Source organism: Ranitomeya imitator, chromosome 2 (genome assembly GCF_032444005.1).
Source record: "Ranitomeya imitator isolate aRanImi1 chromosome 2, aRanImi1.pri, whole genome shotgun sequence".
Lineage (NCBI taxonomy): Eukaryota > Metazoa > Chordata > Amphibia > Anura > Dendrobatidae > Ranitomeya > Ranitomeya imitator.
Window position 1 is genome coordinate 124,122,838 of NC_091283.1, and position 23,007 is coordinate 124,145,844.

General features: G+C 44.5%; 1 protein-coding gene across 1 annotated transcript in view; it reads left to right on the forward strand.

Moving 5' to 3' along the window:
• MCTS1 (MCTS1 re-initiation and release factor) overlaps positions 1 to 9,292 on the forward strand; it is a 53,486-nt gene extending 44,194 nt beyond the window's left edge. Inside the window, exons 5-6 of the mRNA XM_069747196.1 lie at positions 2,253 to 2,320; positions 9,091 to 9,292. Coding sequence (XP_069603297.1) covers positions 2,253 to 2,320; positions 9,091 to 9,172 — 150 coding nt within the window. The 3' untranslated portion in view covers positions 9,173 to 9,292. The remainder of the gene's footprint in view (positions 1 to 2,252; positions 2,321 to 9,090) is intronic.
• The last annotated feature ends 13,715 nt before the right edge of the window (positions 9,293 to 23,007 follow it).

Genomic DNA, 23,007 nt, shown 5'->3' on the forward strand with positions numbered 1-23,007 from the left:
CCTTTACTTTCAATGCAACAAACTCGCTCCAGAAGTTCATTGTGGATCTCTGAATGATCCAATGTTGTCCTAAATGCCTAATGATGATAAATATAATCCACCTGTGTGTAATCAAATCTCCGTATAAATGCACCTGCTCTGTGATAGTCTCAGGGTTCTGTTTGAAGCACAGAAAGCATCATGAAGACCAAGGAACACAACAGGCAGGTCCGTGATACTGTTGTGGAGAAGTTTCAAGCTGGATTTGGATACAAAATGATTTCTTAAACTAAACATCCCAAGGAGCACTGTGCAAGCGATCATATTGAAATGGAAGAAGTATCATACCACTGCAAATCTACCAAGACCCGCCGTCCCTCTAAACTTTCATCTCAAACAAGGGGAAGACTGATCAGAGATGCAGCCAAGAGGCCCATGATCACTCTGGATGAACTGCAGAGATCTACAGCTGAGGTGGGACATAGGACAACAATCAGTCATACACTGCACAAATCTGGCCTTTATGGAAGTGTGGCAAGAAGAAAGCCATTTCTCAAAGATATCCATAAAAAATGTTTAAAGTTTGCAACAAGTCACCTGGGAGACACACCAAACATGTGGAAGAAGGTGCTCTGGTTAGATGAAACCAAAATCAAACTTTTTGGCGACAATGCCAAACGATATGTTTGACGTAAAGGCAACACAGCTCATCACCCTGAACACACCATCCCCACTGTCAAACATAGTGGTGGCAGCAGCATCATGGTTTGGGCCTGCTTTTTTTTCAGCAGGGACGGGGAAGATGGTTAAAATTGATGGGAAGATGGATGGAGCCAAATACAGGAACATTCTTAAGGAAAATCTGTTGGAGTCTGCAAAAGACCTGAGACTGGGACTGAGATTTGTCTTCCAACAAGACAATGATCCCAAACATAAAGCAAAATCTACAATGGAATGGTTCACAAATAAACGTATCCAGATGTTAGAATGGCCAAGTCAAAGTCCAGACCTCAATCCAATCGAAAATCTGTGGAAAAGGCTGAAAACTGCTGTTCACAAACGATCTCCATCAAACCTTACTGAGCTCGAGCTGTTTGCCAAGGAAGAATGGGCAAGAATTTCAGGCTCTCGATGTACAAAACTGATAGAGACATACCCCAAGCGACATGCAGCTGTAATCGCTGCAAAAGGTGGCTCAATAAAGTATTAAGTCAAAGTGGCCGAATAATATTGCACGCCCCACTTCTCAGTTTTTGATTTTCCACAAAAATTTAAAATAACCAATAAATTTCGTTCAACTTCACAATTATGTTCCACTTGTTGATTCTTCACCAAAAATTTACATTTGGTATCTTTGTTTGAAGCATGATATGTGGGAAAAGGTTGAAAAGTTCCAGGGAGCCGAATACTTAACAAGGCACTGTATGCAGACTGCCGGTTTGTGACTTGGGCAATGTGCACACTGTCACGATTCCCCTGTATGCCCCGTGCAAGTGCACGGTCACCTGACTACATCATTTTTTTCTGCATGGCTTTCCACGGACCGGTGCCTGATCATTCGGGGCTGAGTCCTGCTCTGCCCTTATCTATTTTTACGTCTGCTGACACATAGTGAGGTGAACTACAAGAGTATGCATGTAATCGTAAAGGGATGATGTTTGACAAAGGGCTCATTCAGAGGTCCGCTCTTAGTCTCACCAGTTATTTTGTTGAGAATTTCATCCAAGTTCAGATGAGAAAATGTTTCTCTACCTTCTCCTCCCTAGCAGTCCATGAAAAATACCGCACTTGGATGTTCGTTGAGTGCTGTCTTTTTTTTTTTTTTTTACATTGCCGATTGTGATACGACACTAGGATCAATATCAGACATGTCTGAGAATCTTATCCTTGCCACTAGTTTCCTATACAATTAATATAGGGGCCATGACTACATGCGTTGGGCAGTGAAAGAGCTGCACCATTGTTACTTTTATATATTGTTTTAAAATATATTTGAATGTCAAAGACTGACCGTCGCTTCCAAGCAGAAAACGGGTGTGAACAGGTGCATACGAAGAGCAGCCACCTCCATAGAGAACTAACAAAGGTGCACTCTGTAACACTATAGCATGAAAATATGAAATCTATTCATATATTTAATGTTTGCATGCTGTAGCGTTGGAGTGCAACTTTCTTATTTTAGATGTGTTTGAGCCTGGGTGCACTCATCTAGAAAGCATATTGTCTGAACCTTCACAAATTTTTGTTTTGGAGTCCTTAACTTTTTTCAACAGGCAATAATGGCAGAGGGAAAACAGCACGCCCTGTGTGTAGGGGTCATGAAGATGTCTGCAGATGATATGTAAGTTTTACTGAGAACTCAGTACTGTTTTGTGAGGTCCACATTTTGGAGGACTAGATAGCACTTATATACTCTTCTGAGAAAACACTATTCAAAAACCATTGATACCAATATTACCATTGTACGAGGCTGAAATAATACCGCCACACCATGCCCTATACATAGCGAATAAATAATGCTTCAACATTGCAAAATATACTTGAGAACAACACATTACTGATAATACTATTAAACGCCTCTATTTTCAATCTTTAGTAACTGAATTGCACAATCAAACTATTAATACATTTATATAAATACTGTAAAAAAGGCCAATATAACCGGCCATATAGTAACTACGGTATATAATGGGGAGTACCAGTTCTGCAGCTGTGTGAGTACAGAACACCTATAAGGTGACTTACCATTGATTCTGATTTGTCATTCACACTTTCCTGTTTTTTTTTGCGTGGCCCAAACTGACATGACAGCTTCTAGACCACTTTTCTGTGCAGTGTTTGTAACACAGACACCAAATACTCCTCATATTTCAAGCATCATCTCCACCTGTTCCCAACATACTTTAACTGCTCAGCCTGTGTCTACATTAATGCTTTGTGACCCCCTCCAGAAATAATACTCCATTAGACCCCCCTTTAAGGAATAATGCTCCTCACAGCCCCTCCAGAAATAGTTCCTCATCCCCCTCCAGTTTTAACCCCTTAGTGACAGAGCCAATTTGGTACTTCATGACCGAGCCAATTTTTGCAATTCTGACCACTGTCACTTTATGAGGTTATAACTCTGGAACGCTTCAACGGATCCCGCTGATTCTGAGATTGTTTTTTTGTGACATATTGTACTTCATGTTAGTGGTAACATTTCTTCGATATTACTTGCGATTATTTATGAAAAAAACGGAAATATGGCTAAAATTTTGCAATTTTCAAACTTTGTATTTTTATGCCCTTAAATCAGAGAGATAGGTCACGAAAAATAGTTAATAAATAACATTTCCCACATGTCTACTTTACATCAGCACAATTTTGGAAACAAAATTTTTTTTTGATAGGGAGTTATAAGGGTTAAAAGTTGACCAGCAATTTCTCATTTTTACAACACCATTTTTTTTTAGGGACCACATCACATTTGAAGTCATTTTGAGGGGTCTATATGATAGAAAATAATGAAGTGTGACACCATTCTAAAAACTACACCCCTCAAGGTTCTCAAAACCACATTCAAGAAGTTTATTAACCCTTTACGTGCTTCACAGGAACTGAAACAATGTGGAAGGAAAAAATGAACATTTAACTTTTTTTTGCAAACATCTTAATTCAGAACCATTTTTTTTATTTTCACAAGTGTAAAAACAGAAATGTAACCATAAATTTTGTTATGCAATTTCTTTTGAATACGCCAATACCCCATATGTGGGGGTAAACCACTTTTTGGGCGCACCGCAGAACTTAGAAATGAAGGAGCGCTGTTTGACTTTTTCAATGCAGAATTGGCTGGAATTGAGATCGGACGCCATGTCACGTTTAGAGAGCCCCTGATGTGCCTAAACAGTGGAAACTCCCCACAAGTGACACCATTTTGGAAACTAGACCCCTTAAGGAACTTATCTAGATGTGTGGTGAGCACTTTGAACCCCCAAGTGCTTCACAGAAGTTTATAACGTAGAGCCGTGAAAATAAAAAATCGCTTTTGTTTACACAAAAATGATCTTTTCGCCCACAAATTCTTATTTTCACAAGGGTAACAGGAGAAATTAGACCACAAAAGTTGTTGTGCGATTTCTCCTGAATACGTCGATACCCCATATGTGAGGGTAAACCACTGTTTGGGCGCACCGCAGAGCTTGGAAGTGAAGGAGCGCCGTTTTACTTTTTCAATGTAGAATTGGCTGGAATTGAGATTGGACGCCATGTCGCGTTTGGAGAGCCCCTGATGTGCCTAAACAGTGGAAACCCCCCACAAGTGACACCATTTTGGAAACTAGACCCCTTAAGGAACTTATGTAGATGTGTGGCGAGCACTTTGAACCCCCATGTGCTTCACAAAAGTTTATAACGTAGAGCCGTGAAAAAAAAAAATTGCATTTTTTCTACAAAAATGATCTTTTTGCCCACAAATTTTTATTTTCACAAGGGTAACAGGAGAAATTGGACCCCAAAAGTTGTTGTCCAATTTGTCCTGAGTATGCTGGTATCCCATATGTGGGGGTAAACCACTGTTTGGGCGCACGGCAGAGCTCGGAAGGAAGGAGCGCCGTTTTGGAATGCAGACTTTGATAGAATGGTCTGCGGGTATTATGTTGCGTTTGCAGAGCCCCTGATGTACCTAACCAGTAGAAACCCTCCACAAGTGACCCCATTTTGGAAACTAGACCCCCCCAAGGAACTTATCTAGATGTGTGGTGAGAACTTTGAATGCCCAAGTGCTTCACAGAAGTTTAGAATGCAGAGTCGTGAAAATAAAAAATATTTTTTTTTCCACAAAAAAGATATTGTAGCCCCCAAGTTTTTATTTTCACAAGGGTAACAGGAGAAATTGGACTGCAATAGTTATTGTCCAATTTATCCCGAGTACGCTGATGCGCCATATGTGGGGGTAAACCACTGTTTGGGCGCACGGCAGAGCTCGGAAGGGAAGGAGCGCCTTTTTGGAATGCAGACTTTGATAGAATGGTCTGTGGGCATTATGTTGCGATTGCAGAGCCCCTGATGTACCTAAACTGTAGTAACCCCCCACAAGTGACCCCATTTTGGAAACTAGACCCCCCAAGGAACTTATCTAGATGTGTGGTGAGAACTTTGAATGCCCAAGTGCTTCACAGAAGTTTAGAATGCAGAGTCGTGAAAATAAAAAATATTTTTTTTTTCCACAAAAAAGATATTGTAGCCCCCAAGTTTTTATTTTCACAAGGGTAACAAGAGAAATTGGACCCCAGAAGTTGTTGTCCAATTTATCCCGAGTACGCTGATGCCCCATATGTGGGCGTAACCCACTGTTTGGGCGCACGGCAGAGCTCAGAAGGGAGGGGAGCACCATTTGACTTTTTGAGCGCAAAATTGGCTGTCGTGTTTGGAGACCCCCTGATGTACCTAAACAGTGGAAACCCCCCAATTCTAGCTCCAACCCTAACCCCAACACACCCCTAACCCTAATCCCAACCTGATCCATAATCCTAATCACTAACCCTAACCATAATCACAACCCTTACCCCAAAACAACACTAATGTCAACCCTAACCATAACCCTAATCAAAACCCTAAATCCAACACACCCCTAATCCTAATCTCAACCCTAACCTCAAACCTAACCCTAATCCCAATACACCGCTAATCACAACCCTAACCTTAACCCTAATCCCAAACCTAACCCTAATCCCAAGCGTAACCCTAATGCCAATCCTAACCCTAATACCAACCCTAATCCAAACCCTAACCCTAATCCCAGCTCTAACCCTAACTTTAGCCCCAACCCTAGCCCTAACTTTAGCCCCAACCCTAACCCTAAGGCTACTTTCACACTTGCGTTGTTTGGCATTCCGTCGCAATCCGTCGTTTTGGACAAGAAACGGATCCTGCAAATGTGCCCGCAGGATGCGTTTTTTGCCCATAGACTTGTATTGCCGACGGATCGTGACGGATGGCCACACGTCGCGTCCGTCGTGCACTGGATCAGTTGTGTTTTGGCGGAGCGTCGGCACAAAAAAACGTTCAATGAAACGCGCATGCGTGGCCGGAACTCCGCCCCCTCCTCCCCAGGACATAGATTGGGCAGCGGATGCTTTGAAAAACTACAGCTGCTGCCCACGTTGTGCACAATTTTCACAACGTGCGTCGGTATGTCGGGCCGACGCATTGCGACGGCCCCGTACCGACGTAAGTGTGAAAGAAGCCTAACCCTAAATTTAGCCCCAACCCTAACCCTAAATTTAGCCCCAACCCTAACCCTAAATTTAGCCTCAACCCTAACCCCAAATTTAGCCCTAGCCCTAACCCTACCCCTAACCCTACCCCTAACCCTACCTCTAACCCTACCCCTAACCCTACCCCTAACCCTAATTTTAGCCCCAACTGCTGTTCTGCCGGCCGGCCGGCAGATGGAGACAGATGGCGGGCGCACTGGGCATGCGCCCGCCATTTTCTTCTGCCGGCGGCCAGGAGGAGCAGCAAGAGGATCCAGGGACCTAGGTGAGTATGCTAGGGTCCCCGAATCCCCCTATTTCTCTGTCCTCTGATGTGCGATCACATCAGAGGACCGAGAATTACACTTTTTTTTTTTTTTTTTTTTCGGTCGCCGGTAAACAGTTAATTACCGGCGATCGCAAAACAGGGGTCGGTAATACCGACCCCGATCATGCTCTTTGGGGTCTCGGCTACCCCCGGCAGCCGAGACCCCAAAGATTCTCCCGGTGCCGGCCGGCGGGCGCACTGCGCATGCGCCCGCCATTTTGAAGATGGCGGCGCCCACCGGGAGACACGAGGAGCATCGGGGGAGCTAGGTGAGTATTGGGGGGCCACCTGGGACCCCTTTTCTCTGTCCTCCGATGTGCGATCACATCGGAGGACAAAGAAATTAAAAAGAGATCGCGTTTTTTTGTTTTTTTTTGCGATCGCCGGTAAACGGTTAATTACCGGCGATCGCAAATGCGGGGAGGGTTAAAAAACCCCCGAATCATGTTCTCTGGGGTCTCGGCTACCCCCGGCAGCCGAGACCCCGGAGAAAATCGGCCTCTGGGGGGCGCTATGTACTTTTTCCACAGCGCCGTTAATTAACGGCGCTGTGGTTTAAGTACCCTTAGCGGCTGCCATTAAAAGGCGTATCGGCAGTCGCTAAGGGGTTAAAACTCCCATTATTGTCACCTCTGGTAATAATGCCCCGTTAGTGTGCTCTCCAGTAATAATGCCCCGTTAGTGTGCTCTCCAGTAATAATGCCCCGTTAGTTTGCCCTCCAGTAATAATGCTCAGTTAGTTTGCCCTCCACTGATAATGCCCCGTTAGTGTGCCCTCCACTGATAATGCCCCGTTAGTGTCCCCTCCACTGATAATGCTGTTAGTGTGCCCTCCAGTAATAATGCCCCGTTAGTTTGCCCTCCAGTAATAATGCCCCGTTAGTTTGCCCTCCAGTAATAATGCCCCGTTAGTGTGCCCTCCAGTACTAATGCCCCGTTAGTGTGCCCTCCAGTAATAATGCCCAGTTAGTTTGCCCTCCAGTAAGAAACCCAGTTAGTTTGCCCTCCGCTGATAATGCCCCGTTAGTGTGCCCTCCAGTAATAATGCCCCGTTAGTTTGCCCTCCAGTAATAATGCCCAGTTAGTTTGCCCTCCACTGATAATGCCCCGTTAGTGTGCCCTCCAGTAATAATGCCCCATTAGTTTGCCCTCCAGTAATAATGCCCCGTTAGTGTGCCCTTCACTGATAATGCCCCGTTAATGTGCCCTCCACTGATAATGCCGTTAGTGTGCCCTCAAGTAATAATGCCCCGTTAGTTTGTCCTCCAGTAATAATGCCCCGTTAGTTTGCCCTCCAGTAATAATGCCCCGTTAGTGTGCCCTCCACTGATAATGCCCCGTTGGTGTGCCCTCCACTGATAATGCCCCGTTAGTGTGCCCTCCACTGATAATGCCCCGTTAGTGTGCCCTCCACTGATAATGCCCCGTTAGTGTGCCCTCCACTGATAATGCCCCGTTAGTGTGCCCTCCACTGATAATGCCCCGTTAGTGTGCCCTCCACTGATAATGCCCCGTTAGTCACCTCCAGTAATAATGCCCCGTTAGTGTGCTCTCCACTGATAATGCCCCGTTAGTGTGCCCTCCACTGATAATGCCCAGTTAGTGTGCTTTCCACTGATAATGCCCCATTAGTGTGCCCTCCACTGATAATGCCCCGTTAGTGTGCCCTCCACTAATAATGTCCCATTAGAGCTCTTTCACCGCAAACGACAAAGCTCGCCCTCACCTAATCTAATTCCCCAATGTCCACAAGAGCAGATTGGCGCGGGTGGTGCAATGCAGTGGCGTCATTTTGCCGCTGATGCCTTGTAGGGTAGGGTGCCAATGGCCGACTCACAACTTTAGCACAGAATTGAACAGTATTGGTGTCTTGCTTGCGCCAGAACAGTTCAAAGTGGTGGTCTCCGGAGATCCAGTGCACACTGCCAGAAGTTTATGGCCTGTGTCTTGGATTTTTAGCACTAGCGATGGCCCCTGGACCTGGTAGTCATGTGCTCTGGACTATTCCTTTTTGTTAGGGTCCCTGATTACAGGGTGTCCTGCTAGGACCATTCGCAGTCAGCTGGAAGCTATGAAAGAGCCCTGTGCCCATTCTCCGTGCAGTGCCACCTCAGTTAGAAATCTGGTATTAGAGTTTTCATTGACCGTAGTGAGCGGTCACTTCAGGGCATGGATGTGTCATGTCTACCAGACTGAGGCACACTTCGTAGCTGCTTTCTTTGGCTTAGAGATAAGGACCTGAGTGGGGACCATCCTCCATTAACGTTGCATATCTCTGTGCGCCTCTGCCTATGAGGCTGCTGAATTCAGATCTGGAGACTTGCATTCAGACTGTGAATGTTTGCCGTGCAACCCCGGCCCTACTCTTACGCAACAATGCATTTCACAGGCGTGAATATTCTATTGGAATAGCCATCCCTTCACTCTTTAATGGGTGTGTGCGTCTTACACACCGAGCAGCTGGACTTTCTGCATGACACCTTTCTTTCCAGGGACAGGGGTAATGTGCATGATGCAAAGTACATATTTCTTTTGTTCTTGCAGCGAGAAGGTCAATAAAGGAATTGGCATAGAGAATATTCACTATTTGAACGATGGATTGTGGCACATGAAGACTTACAAGTGAAGCACTGTATCGCTACTGATGAGCACTCAGATGTAACCTGGACTTGAAAGTAACTTTTTATTTGTGTGGTGAATGTGATATTTGCAGTCTGCGCTGCTTAATAAAGAACATTACTACTTCTGTTTTGTTTTTTCTTTCCTCATTGTTAGTATTGTCATATTACTAATTGCTGATGATTTTTCACATTAGTCGCTGGACCTGCCGAACATCCATAGAAACCTTCACAGATGATGTCGGGGAGAGAAGGATCGGGTATTTGGAACCACCATAGCTGTCTGCTGACGGCTTTCCTTCCTCTCCCCATTCAGAATACAGGACTGTTCGGCCAAACTGAGCGTGCATGTAAAGCCGGAGGTCCGGAATGATGGCAGCCAGTCGAATGTTTGTTCATCTGTCAGCTATCTGATACATCTATTATCACTAGATTATAAATATTACTGTTATTACTAGTGGATACAGTAATCTATTAATGCTGCTCCAAGAAATCTATCATTTTTATTTCATAAATGGTGTAAAGAAAGTATGTTAAATATCTCATGTGTTATAAAGTGTGCTGTTGGCAAGGATTCTTGCACGATATAAAAACACGGGTTGGCAGACAGTCTTCAATTCAGGAAACAGGTCTCTTTAGTACATCATCTTAGAAAATACAAACCCAAATCAATACAGGACATTTCTTCCTAAATTCTTCCCTCTAAATAATCTTCTCTTTTACAACAGCCCCCCTGCAGCTGGTTAAGTAACTGTCTTCATCTATATATGCCTCTCAAGGTTCAGGTCGCAAGCAGCGCTTGGCACACATGTCACCTGCATCTGCTGTAAAGTCGCTTCCTAAGAGTCGTATTGGTTTTCTGCTGTCATTAGATATCATTTGCAAATAGCGAAATCGTTGTTCAAGGGTTTTGCTTCAGAAGCGCACGCTCCACTGCCTCCTGGCTTTCTGCCTGCTGAGTGGCGGTGCACTCCTTATACATGACAGTTCAGACCAGTGGCATGCCTGAGCCGTTCACCTAAACTGTGCACATGCTCATGCAGAGGCCGCTTTACCTCTGCCTCATCATAGAGACTCTAAAGCTGGCCGGATCCAGTAATGTGGACAGCTTCATAGCAGCGCTTCCAGATTGTATATTGATTAGCGAGCAAGCGCACTCTCCTTAGGAAACTGCTGCCGCTGATTAACTGCCATCAATGGAATCTATTAAGCCGGCATAAGGAGACTTATTGGCCATGCAATGCTCATCTGGGAATGTAAATATGCAAATAGCCCCTTTAGAGAAGAAGAGGACTTTAACTCTAGTGCCACCTATTGGGGGTAGCATTCCTAAAAGTCAGTATTGACCCTTTTACGAGCCTTGCCACATGACTTAGGATAGGAAGCCAACCTGGAATCTCCATTTGCAGTCACGTGTTTCGGGATGTTTTGTCTTCATCAGTAAAGCAGGAGGTCTGATTCTGCTGGGTAAGAAGACTTTGACAGGTGCTTTAAGGGGTGAGATATCTCCTTTGTGGAGGGCATCAAGTTGGTGTAAGGAGACTTATTGGCCCTACAATGCTCCTCTGGGTATTTAAATATGCAAGTGGCCTCTTTAGCGAGGAGGACTGGAACTCTAGTACCACCTATCCTGAAAATCAGTGTTGACTCTCTCACCAACCTTGCCATATGACTTTAACCCCTTCATGACCCAGCCTATTTTGACCTTAAAGACCTGGCCGTTTTTTGCAATTCTGACCAGTGTCCCTTTATGAGGTAATAACTCAGGAACGCTTCAATGGATCCTAGCGGTTCTGAGATTGTTTTTTCGTGACATATTGGGCTTCATGTTAGTGGTAAATTTAGGTCAATAAATTCTGTGTTTATTTGTGATAAAAATGGAAATTTGGCGAAAATTTTGCAATTTTCACATTTTGGATTTTTATTCTGTTAAACCAGAGAGTTATGTGACACAAAATAGTTAATAAATAACATTTCCCACATGCGTATTTTACATCAGCAAAATTTTGGAAACAAAATTTTTTTTTGCTAGGAAGTTATAGGGTTAAAATTTAAGCAGCGATTTCTCATTTTTACAACAAAATTTACAAAACCATTTTTTTTAGGGACCACCTCACTTTTGAAGTCAGTTTGAGGGGTCTATATGGCTGAAAATACCCCAAAGTGACACCATTCTAAAAACTGCACCCCTCAAGGTGCACAAAACCACATTCAAGAAGTTTATTAACCCTTCAGGTGCTTCACAACAGCAGAAGCAGCATGGAAGGAAAAAATGAACATTTAACTTTTTAGTCACAAAAATGATCTTTAATCAACAATTTTTTTATTTTCCCAATGGTAAAAGGAGAAACTGAACCACGAAAGTTGTTGTCCAATTTGTCCTGAGTACGCTGATCCCTCATATGTGGGGGTAAACCACTGTTTGGGCGCACGGCAGGGCTTGGAAGGGAAGGAACGCCATTTGACTTTTTGAATGAAAAATTGGCTGCACTCTTTAGCGGACACCATGTCGCGTTTGGAGAGCCCCCGTGTGCCTAAAAATTGGAGCTCCCCCACATGTGACCCCATTTTGGAAACTAGACGCCCCAAGGAACTTATCTAGATGCATAGTGAGCACTTTAAACCCCCAGGTGCTTCACAAATTGATCCGTAAAAATGAAAGTACTTTTTTTTTTTTTCACAAAAAAAATCTTTTAGCCTCAATTTTTTTATTTTCACATGGGCAACAGGATAAAATGGATCCTAAAATTTGTTGGGCAATTTCTCCTGAGTACACCGATACCTCACATGTGGGGGTAAACCACTGTTTGGGCACATGGTAAGGCTCAGAAGGGAAGGAGCGCCATTTGACTTTTTGAATGAAAAATTATCTCCATCGTTAGCGGACACCATGTCGCGTTTGGAGAGACCCTGTGTGCCTAAACATTGGAGCTCCCCCACAAGTGACCCCATTTTGGAAACTAAACCCCCCAAGGAACTTATCTAGATGCATACTGAGCACTTTAAACCCCCAGGTGCTTCACAGAAGTTTATAACGCAGAGCCATGAAAATAAAAAAAAAAATTTTCTTTCCTCAAAAATGATTTTTTTAGCCTGGAATTTCCTATTTTGCCAAGGGTAATAGGAAAAATTGGACCCCAAATGTTGTTGTCCAGTTTGTCCTGAGTACGCAGATACCCCATATGTGGGGGTAAACCACTGTTTGGGCGCACGGCAGGGCTCGGAAGGGAAGGCACGCCATTTGGCTTTTTAAGTAGAAAATTAGCTCCAATCATTAGCGGACACCATGTCACATTTGGAGAGCCCCTGTGTGCATAAACATTGGAGATCCCCCACAAATGACCCCATTTTGGAAACTAGACCCCCAAAGGAAGTAATCTAGTTGTGTGGTGAGCACTTTGAACCCTCAAGTGCTTCACAGAAGTTTATAACGCAGAGCCATGAAAATAAAATAAAAAATTTTCTTTTCTCAAAAATTATTTTTTAGCCCGCAATTTTTTTATTTTCCCAAGGGTAACAGGAGAAATTTGACCCCAATATTTGTTCTCCAGTTTCTCCTGAGTACGGTGATACCCCATATGTGGGCACATGCCGGGGACTCGGAAGTAAAGTAGTGACGTTTTGAAATGCAGACTTTGATGGAATGCTCTATGGGCGTCACGTTGCGTTTGCAGAGCCCCTGATGTGGCTAAACAGTAGAAACCCCCCACAAGTGACCCCATTTTGGAAACTAGACCCCAAAAGGAACTTATCTAGATATGTGGTGAGCACTTTCAACCCCCAAGTGCTTCACAGAAGTTTATAACACAGAGCCGTGAAAATAATAAATACGTTTTCTTTCCTCAAAAATAATTTTTTAGCCCAGAATTTTTTATTTTCCCAAGGGTTACAGGAGAAATTGGACCCCAAAAGTTGTTGTCCAGTTTCTCCTGAGTACGCTGATACCCCATGTGTGGGGGTAAACCACTGTTTGGGCACACGTCGGGGCTCAGAAGGGAAGTAGTGACTTTTGAAATGCAGACTTTGATGGAATGGTCTGCGGACGTCACGTTGCGTTTGCAGAGCCCCTGGTGTGCCTAAACAGTAGAAACCCCCCAAAAGTGACCCCATTTTGTAAACTAGACCCCCCAAGGAACTTATCTAGATATGTGGTGAGCACTTTGAACCCCCAAGTGCTTCACAGACGTTTACAACGCAGAGCCGTGAAAATAAAAAATCATTTTTCTTTCCTCAAAAATGATGTTTTAGCAAGCAATTTTGTATTTTCTCAAGGGTAACAGGAGAAATTGGACCCCAATAATTGTTGCGCAGTTTGTCCTGAGTATGCTGGTACCCCATATGTGGGGGTAAACCACTGTTTGGGCACACGTCCGGGCTCGGAAGTGAGGGAGCACGATTTGACTTTTTGAATACAAGATTGGCTGGAATCAATGGTGGCGCCATGTTGCGTTTGGAGACCCCTGATGTGCCTAAACAGTGGAAACCCCTCAATTCTACCTCCAACACTAACCCCAACACAACCCTAATCCCAACTGTAGCCATAACCCTAATAACAACCCTAACCCCAACACACCCCTAACCACAACCCTAACCTCATCACACCCCTAACCCTAATCACAACCCTAACCACAACCCTAATTCCAACCCTAAGGCTATGTGCCCACGTTGCGGATTTGTGTGAGATTTTTCAGCACCATTTTTGAAAAATCCGCGGGTAAAAGGCACTGCGTTTTACCTGCGGATTTACCGCGGATAGCCAGTGTTTTTTGTGCGGATTTCACCTGCGGATTCCTATTGAGGAACAGGTGTAAAACGCTGCGGAATCCGCACAAAGAATTGACATGCTGCGAAAAATACAGCGCATCATTTCCGCACGGTATTTTCCGCACCATGGGCACAGCGGATTTGGTTTTCCATATGTTTACATGGTACTGTAAACCTGATGGAACACTGCTGCGAATCCGCAGCCAAATCCGCACCGTGTGCACATAGCCTAATTCTAAAGGTATGTGCACACGCTGCGGAAAACGCTGCGGATCCGCAGCAGTTTCCCGTGAGTTTACAGTTCAATGTAAACCTATGGGAAACAAAAATCGCTGTACAATGCTGTTTACATTCCGCAGCATGTCACTTCTTTCTGTGGATTCCGCAGCGGTTTTACAACTGCTCCAATAGAAAATCGCAGTTGTAAAACCGCAGTGAAATGCGCAGAAAAACTGCGGTAAATCCGCAATAAATCCACAGCAGTTTAGCACTGCGGATTTATCAAAATCCGCTGCGGAAAAATCCGCAGAGGACCAGAATACGTGTGCACATACCGAAACCCTAACAACCCTAACCCTAACAACCCTAACAAAATTGGGGTGACAAAGGGGGGGGGGTCATTTACTGTTTTTTTTATTTTGATCACTGTGAGGTTTTATCACAGTGATCAAAATTCACATTGGAACAAATCTGCCGGCCGGCAGATTTGGCGGGCGCACTGCGCATGTGCCCGCCATTTTGGAAGATGGCGGCGCCCAGGAAAGAAGACGGACGGACCCCGGGAGGCTCGGTAAGTATGATGGGGTGGGGTGGATCGCAGTGCGGGGTGGGTGGATCGCAGTGCGGCGAGGTGGATCGGAGTGCAGCGGGGTTGGATTGGAGCACGGGGGGAGCGGATAGGAGGACGGAGGGGAGCGGACCACAGATCGGGGGGCTGGGGGGACGATGGGTGGGGTGGGTGCACATCAGTGTTTCCAGCCATGGCCGATGATATTGCAGCATCGGCCATGGCTGGATTGTAATATTTCACCAGTTTTTTAGGTGAAATATTACAAATCGCTCTGATTGGCAGTTTCACTTTCAACAGCCAATCAGAGCGATCGTAGCCACGGGGGGGTGAAGCCACCCCCCCTGGGCTAAAGTACAACTTCTCCTGTCCCTGCAGGCTGGGTGAAATTACAGTTAACCCTTTCACCCGGCCTGCAGGAGCCCATTCCGGCCATGACGCATATGCTGCGTCACAGGTCGGGAAGGGGTTAAAAAGATGGACACTGCCACAGAAAACCACATGTGAATCCTTTTTAGGGGTTCATATGATGACAGCCCCGGATAAAAGCTGAGCACAGTGTGTACCTAGCCTCCCTGCCACTGTATTTACAGCCATTCACCACCGTATAATGGAAGTATAGAGAAAGACTGGCACAGTGGAAAAGTAGAGCAGTCGGCATGGCAACCAAAATTGTTATAGCTACTATTTTTCTAAGGCACATTGAGAAGTGACCTGGTTGCTCTCTGTAAATGTTCCAGTTTTCCTTTGCTTTTTGTTTCTTCTCCAGAACTACAGGAGTAGGCTCTGAAATCACTGAGAAACCATCAGTGCTAAAACAACCTGCGTTGTGCGAATGGTCATTTTAGACTCTTCTGCTTAAAGAGGAACTACACTTTTTTTTATTTCATTACTGAACGGTCTTTGTAAAGTTACTAATCTTTGTAATATACTCCATTATCTTATTGTGCTTCTTTCTGCGTTTTTTACGGGCTGAGAGTGCCGCCTTATCTGCCTGGTTCATGCTTTCTTATAGCTGATTTGACGTGCAGGTGTAATAAAGATCCATTCTCCTGTGCGGAGTGTCAATGATCTCTCCCCCTTCCCCAATTACAGACACTATGCCACTGACGGTGGTGTTTGAAATGGCTTTACGTGGTAACCGCTGAAGACCCCCGTCTCTACTATCTTGCCACTTCTGTGAAGCTCAGCCACTGTCTGAGCTTCGTAAGAAACCATGATTTTCATTGTATACTACATTACTGACCAATTATAGTTTCTCTCCTTAAAAAGTAAAACAATTAATAAACACATTTGGTGTCAACACGTTCGGACTGTCAAAAGATAACATTAGTCAACATGTACGGTAAATGCTCTCATATGGCTGTCGATGGAAGAATAAAGTTATTGTCCCTGGAAGGAGGAGAGGGAAAAAATGGAAGCACAACAAAATATTTGCCCATGGTCAAATTAAGACTCACGGCCCTCTCATTTCCTCTATCCAACTCTGCTCGCCAGGCTCTTTGCAGATCTCCTGACCATTTTTTTAACCAATCAAAAATTAAATTATGCGGTACTCCATGCCAAGGAGAAGATCTTTTTGGGCCAGTCCTAGATGAGATACAGGAGATGGCGGCAGATGCCAAAAAGGGTTTCCCACTCATTTTATATATATACTAGCTGAAGAGCCCGGCGTTGCCTTGGCATAGTAAATATCTGTGGTTAGTTATAGCACCTCACTTCTCTTATTTTCCCATCACGCCTCTCATTTTCCCCCTCACTCCTCTCATTCCCCCCTCACTCCTCTCATACCCCCCTAACACTTGTCATTTTGACCTCACATCTGTCATTTTCCGATCACTCCACTATTTTCCCTCACTCCTCTCATTTTGCACTCACACCTTTTCATTTTCACCTCACACCTTTCATTTTCCCCTCAGTATATACATGTTTGTCATTTCCCTTATATATAGTATTATTATTATTAATAATGTCATGTCCCCTGTCCCATGTCCAATGTATGTCATCTCCCCTGTATATAGTATATACCTGTATGTCATCTCCCCTGTAAATAGTATATACTTGCTGTATGTCATCTCCCCTGTATATAGTATATACCAGTGTGTCATCTCCTCCTGTATATAGTATATACCTGTGTGTCATCTCCCCTGTGTATAGTAGATATGTGTGTGTCATCTCCTCTTGTATATACCTGTGTGTCATCTCCTCCTGTATATAGTATATACCTGTGTGTCATCTCCTCCTGTATATAGTATATACCTGTAGGTCATCTGCTCCTGTATATAGTATATACCTGTATGTCATCTCCTCCTGTATATAGTATATACCTGTATGTCATCTCCTCCTGTATATAGTATATACCTGTATGTCATCTCCTCCTGTATATAGTATATACCTGTGTGTCATCTCCCCTGTATATAGTATATAACTGTGTGTCATCTCCTCCTGTATATAGTATATACCTGTGTGTCATCTCCCCTGTATATAGTATATATGTGTGTGTCATCTCCCCTGTATATAGTATATAACTGTGTGTCATCTCCTCCTGTATATACTATATATCTGTATGTCATCTCCTCCTGTATTAGACCGCATTCACACGTTATTTGGTCAGTATTTTTACCTCAGTATTTGTAAGCTAAATTGGCAGCCTGATAAATCCCCAGCCAACAGGAAGCCCTCCCCCTGGCAGTATATATTAGCTCACACATACACATAATAGACAGGTCATGTGACTGACAGCTGCCGGATTTCCTATATGGTGCATTTGTTGCTCTTGTAGCTTGTCTGCTTATTAATGAGATTTTTATTTTTGAAGGATAATACCAGACTTGTGTGTGTTTTAGGGCGAGTTTCATGTGTCAAGTTGTGTGTGTTGAGTTGCGTGTGGCGACATGCATGTAGCGACTTTTGTGAGATGAGTTTTGTGTGGCGACATGCGTGTAGCAACTCTTTGTGTGTCGAGTTGCATGTGACAGGTTAGTGTAGCAAGTTGTGTGCAGCAAGTTTTGCGTGTGGCGAGTTTTATGTGTGGTGCGTTTTGAGTATGTGCAAGTTTTGTGTGAGGCAACTTCTGCATGTGTTGCAACTTTTGTGCATGTGGCAATTTTTGCGCGTGTGCAAGTTTTGCGTGTGGTGAGTTTTCCATGAGGTGAGTTTTGCACGTCTGGCTAGTTTTGCGTGAGCCTAGTTTTGCATGTGGCGAGTTCTGCACGTGGCAAATTTTGAGCGGCGACTTTTGTGTTTCGACTTTTATGTGGCGAGGTTGGTGTATGTGTGGTGAAATGTGTGCTGAGGGTGGTATGTGTTCAAGCACGTGGTAGTGTGTGGCGCATTTTGTGTGTGTTCATATCCCCGTGTGTGGTGAGTATCCCATGTCGGGGCCCCACCTTAGCAACTGTACGTATATACTCTTTGGCGCCATCGCTCTCACTATTTAAGTCCCCCTTGTTCACATCTGGCAGCTGTCAATTTGCCTCCAACACTTTTCCTTTCACTTTTTCCCCATTATGTACATAGGGGCAAAATTGTTTGGTGAATTGGAACGCGCGGGGTTAAAATTTCACCTCACAATATAGCCTATGATGCTCTCGGGCTCCAGACGTGTGACTGTGCAAAATTTTGTGGCTGTAGCTGCGACGGTGCAGATGCCAATCCCGGACATACACACACACATTCAGCTTTATATATTAGATATACCTGTAAGTCATCTCCCCTGTATATAGTATATACCTGTATGTCATCTCCTTCTGTATATAATATATAGCTGTATATCATCTCCCCTGTATATAGTATATGGGCAGCACGGTGGCGCAGTGGTTAGCACTACAGCCTTGCAGCGCTGGGGTCCTGGGTTCTAATCCCACCCAGGACAACATCTGCAAAGAGTTTGTATGTTCTCTCCGTGTTTGCGTGGGTTTCCTCCGGGCGCTCCGGTTTCCTCCCACATTCCAAAGACATACTGATAGGAATTCTAGATTGTGAGCCCAATCGGGGACAGTGATGGTAATGTGTTCAAACTGTAAAGCGCTGCGGAATTTGTTAGCGCTATATAAAAATAAAGATTATTATTATTATACCTGTATGCCATCTTCTCCTGGCTGTCAATTTGCCTCCAACACTTTTCCTTTCACTTTTTCCCCATTATGTAGATAGGGGCAAAATTGTTTGGTGAATTGGAACGCGCGGGGTTAAAATTTTGCCTCACAACATAGCCTATGACGCTCTCGGGGTCCAGACGTGTGACTGTGCAAAATTTTGTGGCTGTAGCTGCGACGGTGCAGATGCCAATCCGGGACATACACACACACATTCAGCTTTATATATTAGATTAAAAAAATATATATATATATACTGCTCAAAAAAATAAAAGGAACACTGAAAGGCTATGATAAATCCGCAGGGCAAAAACAGCGTTTTTCCTGCGGATTTACCTGCGGTTTTCCATTATGGAGCAGGTGTAAAACTGCTGCGGATTCCGCACAAAGAATTGACATGCTGCGGAATGCAAACCGCTGCGTTTCCGCGCGTTTTTTTTTTCTGCAGCATGGGCACAGCGTTTTCGGTTGCCCATATTTTTACATTGTACTGTAAACTCATGGAAAACTGCTGCGGACCCGCAGCAAAATCCGCATCGTGTGCACATACCCTAACAGAATATAACTCCAAGTAAATCAAACTTCTGTGAAATCAAACTCTCCACTTAGGAAGCAACACTGACAATCAATTTCACATGCTGTTGTGCAAATGGAATAGACAACAGATGGAAATTATTGGCAATTAGGCTAGGTTCACATTGGGTTAGGGCAGTCCGTTTAGTGCATAGCGCTACGGACTGCGCTAACGCAATGTCTCAAAAGAGATCGCGTTTGCCGATCCCGCTAGCGCAGATACCCGATCTGCGCTAGCGAGGAACGGACCGCGAATGCTGCAAGCAGCGTCCGCGGTCCGCCCGAAACTAACGGGACATCGCTAGCGCGTGCCGAAAATGGCATGCGCTAGAGATCCGTTAGCACATTGCAGTCAATGGGTGCGCTACTAATGCATTGCATTACAATTTTGCCATGTAACGGAGTCTGCTAGCATTAACCCATTAATGCAATGTGAACCTAGCCTTATCAAGACACTCAATAAAGGAGTGGTTCTGCAGGAGGGGATCACGGACCACATCTCAGTACCAATGCTTTCTGGCTGATGTTTTGGTCACTTTTGAATGTTGGTTGTGCTTTCACACTCGTGGCAGCATGAGACGGCTCTACAACCCACACAAGTGGCTCAGGTAGTGCAGCTCATCCAGGATGGCACATCAAATGCGAACTGTGGCAAGAAGGTTTGCTGTGTCTGTCAGAGTAGTGTCCAGAGGCTGGAGGCGCTATCTGGAGATAGGCCAGTACACGTAGAGAGGGCCGTAGGAGGGTACCAACCCAGCAGCAGGACCGCTACCTCAGCCTTTGTGCAAGGAGGAACAGGAGGAGCACTGCCAGAGCCCTTCAAAATCACTTCCAGCAGGCCACAAATGTGCATGTGTCTGCACAAGCGATTAGAAACCGACTCCATGAGGATGGTTTGAGTGCCCGACGTCTACAGATGGGGGTTTTGCTCACAGCCCAACACCGTGCAAGACGATTCGACACTGGTGCCTTGTGCTCTTCACAGATGAAAGCAGGTTCACACTGAGCACATGTGACAGAGTCTGGAGACGCTGTGGAGAGTGATCTGCTGCCTGCAACATCCTTCAGCGTGATTGGTTTGGCAGTGGGTCAGTAATGGTGTGGGGTGGCATTTCTTTGGAGGGCTGCACAGCCCTCCATATACTCACCAGAGGTAGCCTGACTGCCATTAGGTACCGAGATGAGATCCTCAGACCCCTTGTGAGACCATATGCTGGTGGGTTGGCCCTGGGTTCCTCCTAATGCAGGACAATGCCAGACCTCATGTGGCTGGAGTGTGTCAGCAGTTCCTGCAAGATGAAGGCATTGAAGTTATGGACTGGCCTGCCCGTTCCCCAGACCTGAATCCAAATGAACACATCTAGGACATCATGTCTCGCACAATCCACCAATGTCATGTTGCACCAGGGTCGAACTGGCCATTTTGCAATTCTGGCAAATGCCAGAAGGGTCTGTCTGGTTGTGGGCTGCCTTGGCTGCAATGTAGTTAACAGATTCTGTGCTCTCAAGACAGCCATACTGTTAAGAATTGTGATGGAGCACAAAGTCGCTGACTCCATCACTTGCCCTAGCAGGCCACGTGTATCATTAGTATATTAGTAACATAGTTAGTAAGGCCGAAAAAAGACATTTGTCCATCCAGTTCAGCCTATATTCCATCATAATAAATCCCCAGATCTACGTCCTTCTACAAAACCTAATAATTGTATGATATAATATTGTTCTGCTCCAGGAAGACATCCAGGCCTCTCTTGAACCCCTCGACTGAGTTCACCATCACCACCTCCTCAGGCAAGCAATTCCAGATTCTCACTGCCCTAACAGTAAAGAATCCTCTTCTATGTTGGTGGAAAAACCTTCTCTCCTCCAGACGCAAAGAATGCCCCCTTGTGCCCGTCACCTTCCTTGGTATAAACAGATCCTCAGCGAGATATTTGTATTGTCCCCTTATATACTTATACATGGTTATTGGTCTTGTAGTAAATCTTACTTACCTCCATCCAGGGAAATATTAGTAATATATTCCATCTGGTGCTTGGGGACAGCATGGGCCTGTGTGATTTCACATGCCAAGTCTGAATTTCAGCCCCAGTCCGTACCTGCGTTGCACCACAGACTCCAGGAGTTGGCGGATGCTTTAGTCCAGGTCTGGGAGGAGATCCCTCAGGAGACCATCCGCCACCTCATCATGAGCATGCCCAGGCGTTGTACAGTGGGGAGGTCATACAGGCACATGGAGGCAACACAAACACACAACTGAACATCATTTCCTTGTATTGAGGCATTTCCACTGAAGTTGGATCAGCCTGTAAATTGATTTTCCACTTTGATTTTGAGTATCATTCCAAATCCAGACCACCGTGGGATATTCATTTTGATTTACATTGATCATTTTTATGTTTTATTGTCCTGAACACATTCCACTATGCAATGAATAAAGATTTGCAACTGAAATATTTCATTCAGTGATATCTAGGATGTGGTATTTTAGTGTTCCCTTTATTTTTTTGAGCAGTGATACATATGTATGTATGTATGTATATATATATATATATACTAGATTGTGGCCCGATTCTAACACATCGGGTATTCTAGAATATGCATGTCCCCGTAGTATATGGACAATGATGATTCCAGAATTCGCTGCAGACTGTGCCCATCGCTGATTGGTCGAGGCAACCTTTATGACATCATCGTCTCCATGGCAACCATTATGACATCTACGTCGATACTGTGCCCGTCGCTGAATCAGAAACGTGGGATTTCTACGTCCTTTATGACATCATCGTCGCTGTGCCCGTTGCTGATTGGTCGAGGCCTGGCGGCCTCGACCAATCAGAGATGCGGGATGTCTACGTCCTTTATGACATCATCGTCGCTGTGCCCGCCAGGCCTCGACCAATCAGAGACGCTGGATTTCCAGGACAGACAGAAAGACAGACAGACGGAAAAACCCTTAGACAATTATATATATAGATATATATATCCACATACGTGGTCAAAATTATTGGTAACCATCGGTTAATGACAGAAAAACCCACAATGGTCACAGAAATAACTTGAATCTAACAAAAGTAGTAATAAATAAAAGATCTTTGAAAATGAAGAAATTAAAGTCAGACATTGCTTTTCAACCATGCTTCCACGGAATTAAAAAAAAAACAACTCATGAAATAGACCTGGACAGAAATGATGGTACCCCTGAAAATGAGAAAAAAAGGGACATTTTAAATCAAGGTGTGTCCACTAATTAGCATCACAGGTGATAACAATCTTGGAATCAGTGAGTGGCCTGTATATAGGGCTACAGGTACTCACTGTGCTGTGTGGTGACATGGTGTGTATCACACTCAACATGGACCAGAGGAAGCGAAGTAAAGAGTTGTCTCAGGAGATTAGAAAGAAAATTATAGACAAACTTGTTAAAGATATACCGTAAGTTATAAGACCATCTCCAAGCAGCTTGATGTTCTTGTGACCACAGTTGCACATATTCAGAAATTTAAGATCCATGGGACTGTAGCCAACCTCCCTGGACGTGGCCGCAGGACCAAAACTGATGACAAATCAAAGAGACAGATAATACGAATGGTAACAAAAGAGCCCAGAAAAACTCCTAAAT